This window comes from Leptosomus discolor, chromosome 5 (assembly GCF_034619465.1).
Source record: "Leptosomus discolor isolate bLepDis1 chromosome 5, bLepDis1.hap2, whole genome shotgun sequence".
Taxonomy (NCBI): domain Eukaryota; kingdom Metazoa; phylum Chordata; class Aves; order Leptosomiformes; family Leptosomidae; genus Leptosomus; species Leptosomus discolor.
This window is the reverse complement of record NC_141395.1, coordinates 74,656,848-74,672,104: the sequence shown is the minus strand read 5'-3', so window position 1 is coordinate 74,672,104 and position 15,257 is coordinate 74,656,848. Positions and strand designations below refer to the sequence as shown.

Sequence of the window (15,257 nt, the reverse complement as noted above, 5' to 3'; positions counted from 1 at the left end):
AGGGAATGAATCAGCCAGTCCCAGTGAAGACAAAGAAATTTTTCAGACACTACCCTGGATCTCACCCACTCAGACACAGCATTTTTTCTTGGCCCCTGTGATACTTCACCTCTTCCTCTCATAAAAACCTAGTATTGCAGTATCAAAAAGTTCTATAAAAATGACCCTGCCAGGAGCAGATCAACTGATCCCACACTCAACCTGTGATGTACAGTCAGTTCATGGATGCCAAGGCAGCCCAAGGCATCCAGAATTCTTTGTCTGTAAATGAAGCCCAGACCAACAGTGAAGTCTAGATATTATGGAACCCAACCAAAGTTTGGGGATCTGCACTTCCAGAATCAGGGAAGAATTCATCCAAGCTACGAAACATGAAGAAATATATGGTCATGATCTCTGAGGTTATTTCAAGAATGGCATGTATCTATCTCACTGTTATGGTAAAAGATCCAGACTTGAAGCCCATGGAGGGGGAAGCAGGTTTTGAAACACAAAAATGGAGGCTGTACAAAGGCTTAGAGGCTCTTCTGGAAAAAAAACGTGCATTTGGGCTTAAAATCTATGTAGTAAATTATCTGTTCTCCCCTTGGTGCAGGCAAGTAATTCCTCTCACTTTAATGGACAATTTTATGGCTGCTAATAACATTTGTAGCTAAGATAATGACAAGGATAATCAAATCCCATGCTTGAGGGCATAAACTGATTGCTGCGGGGGTTAGCAACAAAATCACCATTGCCATATATTGCACAGGTGTATTATGGGATAGATTCCCTTCCTCCAAAGTAGAAAGGCATTGGTGACTGCCAAGATAACAGATTGGATGATTGTCTGTTTTATGGAAATTGCTGGTTTGTATGCATGGGATTTAGGGAAAGGAGAAACCTCTTTGTTTCAGCATGACAGAATTTGTAACCCAAAATGCAAAATGAGCAGGGGCTGCAAGATGCACATTGATGCCTGTTCTAGCAGAACAGCTCTCTTAAAGGCAAATTCAGCCTTGACCATAATGAAGTCGACTGCCAGGTAGCAAGTATTGCTGTACATTTAGTGCAATATTGAGAAACATCTGTAGAGTGTATAATCCCAGAAGCTGAGGGCTGGGAGAAACCTCAAGAAACTATTTGACCTGTTTCAGGATGCTTAGATCCTCAGTCTATCACTGAGGTGTTACTCAACTCATCAGTCCGCTCCTGTATAGCAGCTATCAGCCACCCTCTCCTCGGAACACGTGGCTTGGAGGGACCTCAACAGTTGACCTAGTCCATTCAGATCAGAGGCAGGCTGAAATACACCAAGCCCATGCATGTTGGACAAGAGTTTAACCCATTCAGATAAATATCCTACTACTGGCACTTTGGAGGTTCCTTACAGATCATGTTACAGCTGTTTTCACAGCTGACAGTGAACTTACATCTGCCCTGCTGAAGAGTAAATCTTGGGTATATATGCAGAAAAAAAAATTATCACTGTCCTCTTTATAACAACCTTTCACATATTTGAAGACTGTTATTATTCCTCCCTATATATAGTTCTTTTCCAGACTAAACAACCTCTGTCCATTTCACATTGAATACATGTCAAATTTTCTCTGAGCATTTTGATTTTTCTCTTCCTTTCTCAAAACACTGTGTGCCCAAAACTTGACCCAGTTTTCAAGCTGAAGCCTTACTAGTACCAACAAAACAGAATAGCTACCTTCTGTGACTTAACATCCAACACTCACCTGTTTTGAACATCTCACACCATAGACTCATATTCAGGCTGCAATTCACTTTATCAGCATGATGTTGCAGTCCTTGCCTCTAGTCAGTTCATATCATTTTTCTATATGTGCATTTGATGTTTCCTTCTGCAGTGTAATACTTTGCACTTGTCTTTATTGAATTTCACCATATTGATTTCAGACCATTTCTCCAATTTATCAAAATCATTTTGTATTCTGCTCCTGCCCTCTGAAGTGCTAGCCACCCCTCTCACAATTAATGTGTACTCTCTGTTCTATCAAGCCAAGCCATTAATGGGAAAATTGAATAGTACCAACCACCAGACAGACCCTTGTAAGACTGTACATGTTATGTCCATCCAATTTGACAGACAACTAGTAATAAGTATTTTTGCATTTTTTTTATCCTGTTGTGAAATTATCTGGTGGCAGATTTAGCAGGAGGCAACTGGGTTTGTATTTTCTGCCCCGTTTACAACCACCTGCACAGTGTATCTGCTTTTCACCCATGTGGTAAGTCAGGCCACAATGCCACCTCTAGTTCACAGTGTGCATGCATCCAGACCTTGCACCCACCTGCTGCAGTTCAATCCAGTCTATGTTTTTCTCCTGTAATTATGAGAACTCAGTGCTATTATAATGCCACATGTGATAAACGTCACGATTTACTGCTCCCCCACTATCAGCTATCAAAAAAAAAAAACCAACAGAGAAGTCCAACATGAGTTACTCAAGAAAAATTTGCATTTATTCCAGCTTGTCCCTTGTTATCCACTAGGTACTTTCACGCTGATTGTTTAACAGCTTGGTCAAATACCTTTCTGAGTATCAAATTTAGGTTGACTGAGCATTAACTCCCCATGTTCTCTTCTGTCCCTTTTTTAAAGATAGGCAGCATGTTTGTTTTTCCCTGCAACAGCCACTGGTAGAGCTGTTCAAACAGCAGCCATAAAAAACTGGTGACACTGCTGACAGTGAACAGTTGCTGCTTAGAGAAGAGGTTTGATTCTTATCCGGATATTCAGCTGGAGACAAAACTGTAGGATGCACTGATAATCCCTCAGGGAAGCAGGAATCTTCAGCAAAAAAGGACAAGATAAACTTACATAGATCCCAAGCAAGATCCAACACAAACTTCAAACAGCCTGTGTGTGTACAGAACCATTAAAAATAAGGCAGGAGGAGGCTAGTCCATACCTTGCCGCAAGGCAGGACTGTATGCATAGGTCATTCTTGACACATGCTTGTCTATCCTGTTCTTCAAGACCTAGCAAAGAAGAGCCCACACCCTTCCCAGGCAATGTATTTCAGTGTTTCACTAGTATCCTTGCTAGAAAGATTTTTTTCTTTGTGGCCACTCTAATGCTTCCTTGCTGTTAACAGCTTTACTTATTCACTGTACCGCACTCAAGTTCTTCAGGAACAGACAGCGGTTTTGAACAGATTTGAAAATCAGCTCCCCGGGCTGGATTCTTTTCAGAGAGATCACGGAAATATTTTTTTAACTGCACAGCACCCAACCTGCAGTCATGTTTCAGCTAGTCATCCAGAGCAGGACCATGTATGCTCAAGAGCCAGCAACTTCCATTGTGATACCTATCGCTAGATACTCAGAGCCAAGCTTGCATCCCATGCATCTACCTCTTCAGTACCACCAGTCTTTACTGTGTCCCATCTTAAGAAAACAAAAAACTCTTGAAACCTTTAAAAAAGAAATCTATGTCATACCAAAATGCCAGCATCTGACCTACTATGTTGTAAGGACACTGACTTCAAACATCATACAACAACAACAATGAAGTAAGACTGAAGCTTTGTGAAAAATTATCTCTGATGCCAGTCCAATAAGTCAAACCAGAGCTGAACGCAACCCATATAGATTAAGCTATCACAAGCATAGCAGTGGTACAAAGACTTCTAAATGAAAATATAATTGGGGGTGGATATTTGGGAAGAAAACAAAAATGAAGCTGTTCTGAATCATACCTGGTGCTTCCCAAGCATTAAAATAAACCTCTTGGATGTGCAGTACATTCATGAACTGACTTGTAACACTGCTAATTTGCCTTTGTTGGCCTACATCAGTAGGTATCAGCTTATGCTGTTTCCTCTGACTGGCAGAGTGCACTCATTAAGGCAAATACGTTGCTACTGAAGTCCTAATCGTTTTGAAAAGTGCCCTTTAAATAACAGGCCTTTTACTACTAGGCAGGATGTGTTTTAAGAGACAATCACGAGCTTAAGCCTTTGCTGCCAAAAGACTGGATGATCATTGATTTGTTTGTCAGACAAAAATACCAGAAAAGAATGCAAAAACTGATAGTGCATCAATACAGACTGAACAGCTACCGTCTCCTTACTCTTCTGGGGATGCTCATTCCCACATGAAACACCGAGGGAGGGGAGAAACTCTGAAGGAGTGAGTTTGAGAAGATCACTGAATTCTTAATATATCAGTTGTTGAAAGGTCAGCTGAGTAATTCAGGTCAAATCACTGGGACTTCCAGGTGCTTCCGATGGCACAGACCCAGTGTTGCTGTTTTAACTATCATTTGCCTAGAACTAGGTTTGTCTCATTCTAACACACTTATGTGATATGAAAAAGAAAGGACTGCAATGATAACTCATATTTGGTGTCCAGGAGCAAACAAATAGATCAGTGACTTTTATGGAGGATGTGGCAGAATGACGGTAGGTAACTCCCTTCAAATGTTGGAAGAGACTCTCACTTCCCAAACGTTGGTCCCCACACTTCCATGTACCAAAATACGCCTTTTTCCACTTTGTCAGTCTAGGGCAATTCAGGTTTTTTGACAGCCTAGTATATGTAATGATCCTGAATAATGCTGAAAGGGCAACCTTCTACTCTTTCTAGTCCTCAGCAAAAAATAATATATGCTTTCTCCTGTAAGGAAGTCTTCTAAAACTCTTTGTCTACCTCTGGAGGTCCAAGAAGTTCCCAAAGGCCAGAAAAACCATGGGGGAACACTGAGACTTCAAGTCATCTCTGCAAGTATAAGATGTTTCTCTGATGCACCATTGTAATGGCAAGTTCAATCATCTTTATTTCTTGAACAGTTTTAAAGCATATCAGATGCAGTATCTTATATGACACAGCCTGCATGCAGAGCCTTATGGTCAGGACTCCACATCTTTCCTGCTGCTGGAGCTCATTTTATTTAAAGTCCCCTAGTTTCCAGAACAAAGTTAACCTAAGTATCAAACTGCAGATTTAAAAAAAACTATTACTGCAATTAATACTATTTTCACTGGCTGTAGTCAGACCCATTTCACCATACAGTCCAAACTATTAACAGCTAACAGCAATTGTTCATTAATTCAAGTACTGGAGGCCTAGACCTTTGAAACAGGAGTATTCGACACCTTTTCCTGTTGTGTCTGGTCCTTAAAAGGTCCAGATGGGTGAGAAATCCAGCAGAGTGACAACTCAGAACTCCAGGTGGTCACAGGTTTGTTTCAACAGTTTATTTCTAATACAGTTCCCATAGCAATGTCCTGTGATGGTTTAAACATAGGAAGAGGACATCCTCTCTGGAGGACATCAAAAGAAAAGAGGGTGGAAAAAATAAAATACTCTGTCTGTGCCCCAAAAACCTCTGTAATGAGTTAATGGTAGCATGCATCGGAAATTGCTGACAGTGCCAATTGCCTTGAGCGTAGATCGCTTTTATTTCTACCTTCCCTTCAATATGTCAAGAATAACCATAGATGGGGAGTCTACGAGCATATCCTCACAGCTAATCTCCTGCACTATACAATTAGAGAGAGCTGCTGCAGGTTTCATTCATCAATCTGTGCCCTAAAGCTCTCTGTGAAATTTTCCTGTCTGAGAAGGCTCTCGCAGCTAGCAAAGGGAGCGATCCTCTTCTGTGATGGGAGAGCAAGGAGACAATCAGCTTCCCATCAGATACCTCTTAACCCCACTACTTGCCTGCTTTTCTCTGAAGCTCTTCTTTCTTACTGGTGCAGGTGATTGGAAGGACAATGTAGTCTATTCCCTCTTAATCATCCCAACACGTAACATATACATGAGTCCTTAATAGGGATATGTCTTTCACTGACATGCCTTAATCATCTCTATAATGAAAGCAGTTAAAAAGGATATTGAACCCTTTAACCAACTGATGACTGCATAAGCCTCTTGTGGCAATTGGCCAAATATTAAAAAAAAAAATGGTCACATAACCGCTTAAAAAGAAAAAATAAAAAAAGCTAAGAAAATTAGGAAGGTTCTTTCCCCAAAACAGAAAAGAAGTGCACATTACACTTAAAAAAAAAAAAAACAAAACGCATCTCAGTGGATCAGAAGATGCTGGATCACAAGAGGTTGGATCACATGAGGTTGTTAACTGTCTGGCAGCAATGAAAGAAAGTAAAACTAAAAAAAACAACCAAAACAAATGGAATAAAAAGCATCAACATTGTTCCTCAAGATTTCTCTTTGCTCAAAGTTTAAGATATGCAGTAGACATGTAGTTTAGCCTCTCACTTTCAATTAAAAAAATAAAAATCAGTATAACCGTGAAAGTCAACATACGCTTTAACTCCACAAACACTGTTTGCTTCATTATTTAAAAAAAAAAAAAAAAATCTGAAAACTGTTATTACAGATATTTTCCAGGAGTTGGTTTGCTATAGAATTAGCTACTTGTATTGTAGAATTCATGTCAAATAATGGCCTGATCCAAAGCCACTGTGACTCAAAATATTCTCTCCATTATTTATGACAGGCTTTGGATCAGGCCTTAATTTCTGGGGTTTTTTTTTTGCCTAACATTCCCTAATCCATAAACCCTCTCAGAATACCAATGTTAGTTGTAGCTGATCAAGTCACAGACAGCTGGTAGGGTATAAATAACCTGGGGGAAGGTCTCTATCTGCACATTTTTAACTTGAAGTCAGTAGATTCCATGGACTATAATTCAGAGAAGGTAACAAATTCAAATTAACGTGCATCACAGCAATCTACATACATGAAATTTCAGAAGAGATCCATGGCTTCACTCAAAAATATCCACGAGCTAAAAAGAGATGAATAGGCTTGCTACACACAGCAAGCATCTGTTGCAAGTCTACTATAACACCTTAGTTCAACTTAGAAGCAGCAAGCATCCTTGCTAGCATCTGTTACAGGGGAAGGGGATATTTCATGCAGCCTTTATCTGGATTCAGTCAAGGATCTTTAGTAGAATGAATAGAATCTGGGTACTTAAAAACCTAAAAAAGTGCCTTTGACAGAAGACGCATAGTAGTAACAGAGATAATTACCCAGAATTGTATATGCTTCTTCATGTAATAAAGCTCCAGGTTCTGCTATTATTGTATGTCAGAAGACGTAAGCTGCAGGTGTTTGCTAATATCACCTTGAATTCATTAGGGATCTCTGCCTTTGGTTCATCTTCACTACTTAATCTGGCTATAAACTAATGCCATGTGGTCTGAAAGAGAGAGAGGTGAGCTGTTTGGCAATTAGAAATAGTTCCCAACCTGAATCTTCAGAAAGTCATTTTATCTTCTTGTGTCTAAATTGAGGATAATTTTTACACAGAGGTGTTGTGAAGATGAATCACCTAATGTCAGTACAGCATTCTGAATATAAAGTGCTGTGTAACTCCAGCTCGAAGCCATGAGCATGGTTTTCACCATTTATGAAGGAATATGCTCCGGCATTGAAGGAACTAAGCACCTCAGCTAAGATTGTCTTCAAGGGGAGACAACAGCATTCTGGTCCTTGCTTTGTGCCAGACCAGCAGCATCTGTCCCAAAACCCATGGTGTCCAAAAGGCAAGATCTCCATTAATTAGCTGTGCTTTAGATCAAGCCTCATAGTTCTGATGCTGTCCCCAGAGAAAGCAAAGGGATTTTTATTCCTTTTATTTGAAGCAGGCATAAGCCCATAGCTAACAGCTAAACTTCTTCCCTTATTCTTAGTCTAGAACAACTCCTCTCCCTCCCAGTTCTGCCCTGTAGATTTCTGCTTGCCATCCTTTTATCAGCAGGATCGTTTTCTTCTTCAGCTAACTTCTTTCACAAAAGACTCACCAACACCTCTAACGTGTAGCCTTGTCAATGGGTAAACACACATATTTCTATGCTGACACTTGCAAAGGCACATAAATGGTTTTACTGCATAGAAAAACAATCAACAAGCAAAGACCATACAGTGGAGAAAACGGAATTGCAAAGATCTTTGGTTTTCTTTCTCAAGAAAAACAAGCTAGCCCAGGAACTATGAGAGCTTAAGATGTGGAAAAAGGAAGATTCAGAAAATCATAGAACGTACGGCTGATAAAGACTCCAAGAGGACAGACAGTCCATCTTCCTCCCCAAAGGCAAAAGCAGCTATAACTCAACCATTCCTGACAGATTTCTGTCTAAACTCTTTTAAAACGCTCCAGTGATGGAGATGCCACAGTCTCCTTAGGCAATCTCTTCCAGCACGCAACTACCTTGACAGCTGAGAAGAGTTTCCTCGTGCCTAATCTAAATCTCAGTGCTTTCAGTTAAGGAAAGAAGTTACGACAAGTTAGGAGGAAATGAAAGAGCACCAAATCCTAAAAAGCTACAAGACACTAATCTCTCAAGCCTGGTTACACTAAGGAAAACTGCTGACACCATCACCCAGCTGAGTGGCTAGAGGTTTCTCGATGCTTCCCCAAAACTGTTTTCAGACTCTTCCTGGATATTGCATTTGCACTGCCCGTAAGCCATGCAGTAGGAAGTTGCAGTTCAGCATCTGCTGTATTTTTGCCTTGCTTATCAGTGATTTTTAAAAAGCTTTTGATAATGTGCCTCTGGCAGGAATGTGAGGTATCATTGCAAAACCAGTTTTCAAGAACTCAGGAACTGTTTCTCTGAATGTGTGAGCAAAGTAGCCACAAAGTCCCCTCTGTGTTAGCAGAACACTATTTTGGATCTTTTTTTTTTTTTTTAAAAAATCTCCATGAGGCAAAGAATATAGTGTGAAAAGATCTTGCAGAATATTTTCATTGTGCAGGGAAGCAAAATCCTACACGCAGTTCATCTTCATGCAGCTCACTGAAGCTGACCTCCTCCTTGCCTGGGGAGATACCACCAACAGATATTGAAGTCCTGATCATCTAGTATTCTCCACTGAAACTTCAGATGGTGTGAATGAATAGATTCATTACTTCAGTGCATCTACAAGCATTCGTATCACCAGAAAATCTTGCTCTCTACATTCACCCGAGTTTATTAATAATAGAGTGGCTTTAATCCACTCTGTGCTTGTTTGTTTTTTTATATGAGATCTGACCTTCATGGTACTGGCAAGTCATGAATGCAGCAGTTAATTGACAAAAGCATTGGTGTCTTTATCCTCCATCTTTCCCTTTTCATGACTTGTTTTGTTCCTTTCTTTTCTTTCCATTGCAAATTGTCCATCTGCCATGATTCCCTACTCAAAGCTTTCCAGTGGACTGACTTTAAATACTACCATCCTTCAAAAACAAAGAGCAGACTCAAAACACCAGAGGCTGATCTTAAAGGAGGAGCAATACTGACAAAATAATTCACACATGAAAACACTTATGTCTTTTCCTAACTCTGCACTACCAGTTTGATATTTTTATACACATTTAGACTTAACTACTATCCTGAAAAGGATTTAAGCATGCATTTGCTTGGTTCATTAATGCGGGTTCAAACTCCCTGTCAGGCCACCGTCTGCCAGAAGTATGCAATCTCCCCATGTGGATGCAGATAGTTTCTGAGTGTTTAGGTACTCAGTGGCCAAACAGCTGTCAATAGGTGGATATTGCATTCACCGTTACAGGTACTGCACCACATTCTTAAAAAATATTTTGTCTGTGTTCACCGGGGTAGTTCCGTCACTGCTTGTAGTAGCTTTGAAACTAAAAACAAAGACGTAAAAGCTAGAAGAAGAGACCAGCAATTCACAGCACACACTGTCTTCATTTTGCTCCCGTTACAGTCACTTCTCAGGAAAAAATAAATAAATAAAAATCCTCAATCTGTTTGTTGTTTCAGTTCATTTTAGGGTGACATAAACAGCTTTCAGTTCTTTACATTCTGCACAAGCCTCCAGAAATATTCAGTGTTTACTAGAGCTCAGTGGTGTTAAATCAAGTATGACTATCACCCTTTAAGGCCTAAATGATGGAGTGATATCCATACCAATAACACATTTTGACAGTGTTGACACCTGCTCACATAGAAGCAGTTTACCCACTCTTACAAACCTGTAGAAAAGGGTATCAAAACTAACTGGGAATCCTAGGAATTACATTTTATTTTCAAAAATTGGTGTTTTCATTCATCGTATCCAGCCTCTTGATGAACTCTGTGTCGTATTCTACAGTGTATCTCATAAAAGAGAAGTAGCTGAATGGAGAACCCGATTAAATCACTCTCTGACATCATTTTGGCCATGTAACTGGAAATGGATAGGAAATTGTACTAGCTAACTCTGAAGTAAGAATAATCCCGAAATAAACTCAGCAACTGGTGAGAGCCAAGAACACCTTATTAGTTCTTTTTGATCACCTAAAAACTTTCACAGAATTCAAACATGACCAAAACTTTGTGAAAGCTGGGTATTTTTCTTCTGCTCATGGATTTTCAGAGCAGACTCATCAAATGTTGTAGCACCTGCAGTTGTTAATTTTTGTTGTTGTTGCTGGGTCAGTTAAAAAAAGTAGAAGAAAATCAACATTGCCCCCGGGAGCAGAAAGAGCTGTTGTGTCCCAGGTGAAAACCAAACTGTTTCCATTGACTTGATCGGCCCTCGCTTCTTTGTCCAGTCCTCAGCTTGACGGGGCAGCAACAACCCCCTCCCGCCCTCTAATAAAAACCAGACGCCATCGATGAGAGGAAATGTGAGAGCTGACCAAACCCCAGCGCTTAGCCTCGCACGGGAGGCTTCCAGCTTCCCCTCCCCCCTTCCCAACGGGGCTGGGACGCCCCGAGCCGCGGCGGCCGGGGAGGCCGGAGCTGTCCCGCCAGCACCACGGCCCGGCCGCCGGAGCTGTCCCTTCAGCACCACGGCCCGCCCCGCCCCGCCCGCGGCCGCCCGCAGCGCCGCGCTCCCCGGCTCCGGCGGGCAGGAACCCGGCCCGGCCGGGCTACCGGCGGCAGCTGGCTCGTGGTCCCTGGCCGGCGATCGACGCCTTCGGTGAAGTGAAAGCCACGGTAGCTTAACTCAAGACAGTGAAGAGGTAATCGCTTCGGACGTGCTGCTAGCACGGCAACATCGAGGAGAGCAATTAAGATATGAATTAGCCTGCTATCGTATGCATATTGCTAGACTTCGTGGTCTGCTGATTCCTATCGCGCTTCTCGGAGGGGAAGTTTTGTGGAGATAGAGGTACCCCTCTAGATTAGGCAACGAAGGTTTTTATTCACTCTTTTTTCAAATCAGCCTGCGGTGGTTAGTTGGATGCAGTTTCGCAGGAGCACCTACTGACTACAGCACATTCACTGGTGCCTACACCACCGCGTGCGCTGCTTGAAGTCTGTCTGGAAGGTTTCAGAGGGAGAAGGAAACTTATGTGAAAGCATCCTCACAGTTGGATTAAAAATAAGAACCATCACAAAAGATTAATATGAACATTTAAGATCACTGCCCTGTGCAAGAAACATAGAGGAGAAGTCTCCTTTTCCTGAGAACTTAAACATAGAAAGTCTTTTTTTCCCCTCTGTGAACAAAATTATTTTAGGATAAATAAGAAATTAAAGAGAAACCTTCCATGCTCACTTTTACAGACTACCAGGAGATCAGACAACATCATGAAGCTACTTTAGTCCTGAAGAGATGATACACAAAATAGAAGTGTGTTTGGCAAGATGCAGATAGTAACTATTAATAAACTTTTGAAAGATGGATCACATATCCTCCTGGAGCAGAGTTTCCCAAATGAACAATCTTTAAAGAATGTCTGTCTTTCTGCACCATTCTTTATTATCGCTCTTCCTCCCAGTGGTTGCCCATTGCTATACACATTTTAAATTTAAACAATTCTGACATCCCAACGTGCCTCTGCCTACAGAAATGCACGCTATCCTCTGCACGCTGTGGTGCTCCGAGCTTCCCAAACCCCAGCTCTTTGCAGGAGAAAATGCTAAAGCTTCCCAAGCAAGTTGTACTTGTTTCCAGGTAAAATACAATCAAAACAGCAAACTCCTGTAAAAATAGCCCTTTCTACCTGTCACTGACTGAGCTTAAGAACACAAAGTATTGCAGCCACCTCTCAGGCTGGAGTATAGGGCACCGTGAGTGCACAGGCATGTCCATGGAAGCCTTGTCGTAACCCAGAGGGGCACGATAGTCCAGTATTCACTTAGCACAAATAAATGACAAGCGACAGATAGAGGAAAAGAATCAGTGACCAAAGAAGGAAGGAGAGTTCTGACATCGTAATGAACAGCAGGAAATCTAAGTCATCAGCCAAAGTTACATTCTATTTCCTATCCTACAGCCTATTAATATATGCATTTTATATAAATATATATAATAACAGAAAAGAGGAGGAAATTATCCCTTTAAAATCTTATCTTTGCAAGGGCAAATAGGCTTTATACTGTCAGATGGTCTTTCAAAGGAAATTTTATAGTGCCCCAGGTATAATATAGTCCAATACAAACGCAAGCAGACAGTGCTCAAAGGGCAGTGGACAGCACATTCTGCTGAAAACTGTCAGTATCTTCAGGTGGCAATGTGCAAATTTCTTGTAACAAGCCCTAAATAGTAAAAAGATCGAGTCCTTCTGTATTAATAAGAAAGCTAGTCTTTCATGTCCTGTTCAATATAACGCACTGTCAAACAGCCACTGAGCTAGAGAGGTCTTTTCAGATCTCCCCAGATGTTAGGGGGGAACATCTAGAAGTGCTGGGAGAAGAACGTTATCGACTGCCTCATTAAATCCACCTTAATGGATACAAAACCAGGAGGAACAAACCTGCTCATCAAGGCAAAGCCAGAGTTGTAGCACAGTTCTGTGTGCACTCTGCAGCCTCTCCTTATCATGGTATTTATTTTTACAGCACTGAAGCAAACTTCATGTGAAACGTTCCGCTTTAGCTGCAGGAAGCAGAGAAGTACAAAATGACAGCCTGTGGCTGTGTCCACTGACTGCCCCTCGACTGTCCTGGGAAATGGCACGTCTGGGAAGCTGGGCAGCACGGATGTGACAGCAGGCGTTGTTTTGCCTGTCGGATCGGGTGCCCACAAAAAGGAGATGCAGACTGCGACCTGTTGGCACCTCAGACACTCCAGCTGTAATAAAAACTTCAGGAACACATTGGGAATGCCCAGGAGAGACCCAGCGATGGGACTACAGCCGTGGGAACCCCCACCACAGCCCTTGCCAATGCCAAAACAAAGTTTGCAAAAGCCGGGCTACGCTTCGCTACATCAAGGTCTCTCCCAGCTGCTCCAGTTCCCATGCCCTCACCATTTTCATCCTTAGCCAAGTGCCTTGTGCCTAAGTTTTCCCCGTGTCTCTTAAGCAAAGGTGCAAGGAGGAGCGTGGCAACAGGGCTTCCTTCTTCTGAGGGGACCACCAGGAGAGTGTCACCCTGCCTTTTCCTCCCTCCTCCTTGCCACCCAAGCCGTAGCTCGATGGTAGCCACCTGCCCAGTGCCAATCCCCCCATCAGGCCAGCCCCACTTTTCTCCAGTCCCACCCAGGGGACACAGGCTCCATCTCCAGGGGAAGAGGTGCGGGACACCACCAAGTCCAACAAGTGCCAGTGAAGAGCAATGAATTACATAACACGGGAGGGAAGCCAAAAAAACTCACCCGGCACTTAACCCTTTTCATGCCACGGCCCCCCTGCCCCTCTCCCTTTCTCCCAACCAGGTGGGCTTTTGCCCCAGCCCTGGCCCTGGACCCAGAGGGCCTCCCCGAGGTGAGACACTCACCGATGGTCGTGATGACCGTGATGGCAAAGTAGAAGGAGCCGGCAAATTTCCACTGGACGCCGGCCCGGTGCGGCTCGGACTGCATGATCACCAACTCCAGCTGCCGGTAGTCCTCGCTGGTGATGTTGTACTTTCCTTTGAGCCGGATCTCCTCGGCTTTGAGTTTCTCCTCCTCCCGCATCTCGTTGTCGGACTCCAGGGCATCAAAGACGGCGGCCCCGACCAGCAGGTAGGTGAACGTGCAGATGATGAGGGACAGGGTCCGCACGTTCTGCCTCTTCATGGCCGCCAGCAAGGGGCGAGTGAGGGGACCATGTCCCCCCCTGGCCGCCCGGGGATCCGATAGGCCGCAGCAGCCGCAGCAGGGGGGCAGCTGCCGGGGGGGCTGGCGGCGCCCGCCGCCGCCGCTGCCGCTGCTCCGGGGCAGCTTGTGCTGCGGCGGCGGCCGCTCTCCGCCCGCCTGCTCGGGCTCCTGGGAAGAGGAGAGGCACAGGAGGCTGCTGGAGCGCCGGGACCAGGTGCCCTGGAGCCGGGAAACTCTGCGCAAGACCTGCCCAAACCAAGCCGTCCCAGTGCGCAGGGCCATCCAGGGCACCCCCGCTCCTCCCCAGCACCGAGGCCAGGGGCAGGGGGTCCCCGCCGCGGGAAGGGGGCGCTGGGCGGCGCCCCGCCGAGGGGCCGGCGGCCCCGCTTCGGAGTCCTGCGGCGAGCGGGTCCTCCCGCGAAGTTGGCGCGGCGGCGCGGGGAAGGGTCCCCCGCAGCCCGGGCGGGGCGCGGCGGGGAGGCGGAGGCCGCCGCCGTCCCAAGTTTCTTCAGGCGGCGCGGCGGGGCCGGGGGGGGCCGGGCGGCGGCAGCGCGCCCATCCGCGGGGGGGCCGCGCAGGGGGCGAGGGGCGGCGGACGCCGGGGCTCCGGCCGTCGGGGGCGGCCCGCGGGGGCCCGACCCGCCCCGGCCCCGGCTGCCCTGGGGGAGCGCCGGCCGGGCGGGCCGGGACGGGCTGGGCGCTTTATTCCTTCCGCCGCGGTGCGAGGCGGGCTGCGGGGAGCCGGGCGGCTGCAGGTGGCCGCGGCGCGGGCAGCGGAGCGGCGTCCGGCGCGGCGAGGGCGACGGCGGTGTCAGGCGGCGGGCGGGGAGTTGGGGGCAGCATCCCCGGGCGCGGCGGGCCGCGCCGCCGCTCCGGCGGGAGGCGGAGGCGCCGGGCCGCCGGCGTGGCCCTGGCGGCGGGGAGCCAGCGCCCCGCAGGAGCCGCGCCGAGCGGGAGGAGCGGCGCGGAGCCGCCCCGGCCGGCGGGCGGGGGAGGCGGGAGGGCAGCGAGGAGGCGCCCGCCGGGCCGGGCGAGCCGGCAGCTGTGGAGCACCTGCCCGGGGTAGCGGCGGGGCGGGACGGCGGCGAGCGCTGCCTCCGGCCTCGAGCTGCCGGGAGGAGCGGAAAAAAAAGCCGGCGGCTTCCCCGGGGAGAGAGCGGCCGGGGAGCGCGGGGCGGGGGCTCGGCTCCAGGCGGACACAAAGCCAGAGACGAGGAGAAAAAATTTAAAAAAAAAAAAAAAAAAGAAAACAAAAAAAAAAAAGGCAAATAAATAAAATAAAAGCGCTACTTTCACGGCTGCTCCCC

The 15,257-nt window shown here is 45.7% G+C and overlaps 1 protein-coding gene across 1 annotated transcript in view; it reads right to left on the bottom strand.

Annotated features, from left to right (window-relative positions):
* The window catches only part of KCNK9 (potassium two pore domain channel subfamily K member 9), an 89,896-nt gene extending 75,664 nt beyond the window's left edge, over positions 1–14,232 (bottom strand). Inside the window, exon 1 of the mRNA XM_086465823.1 lies at positions 13,647–14,232. Coding sequence (XP_086321949.1) covers positions 13,647–14,232 — 586 coding nt within the window. The remainder of the gene's footprint in view (positions 1–13,646) is intronic.
* Positions 14,233–15,257: the final 1,025 nt, after the last annotated feature.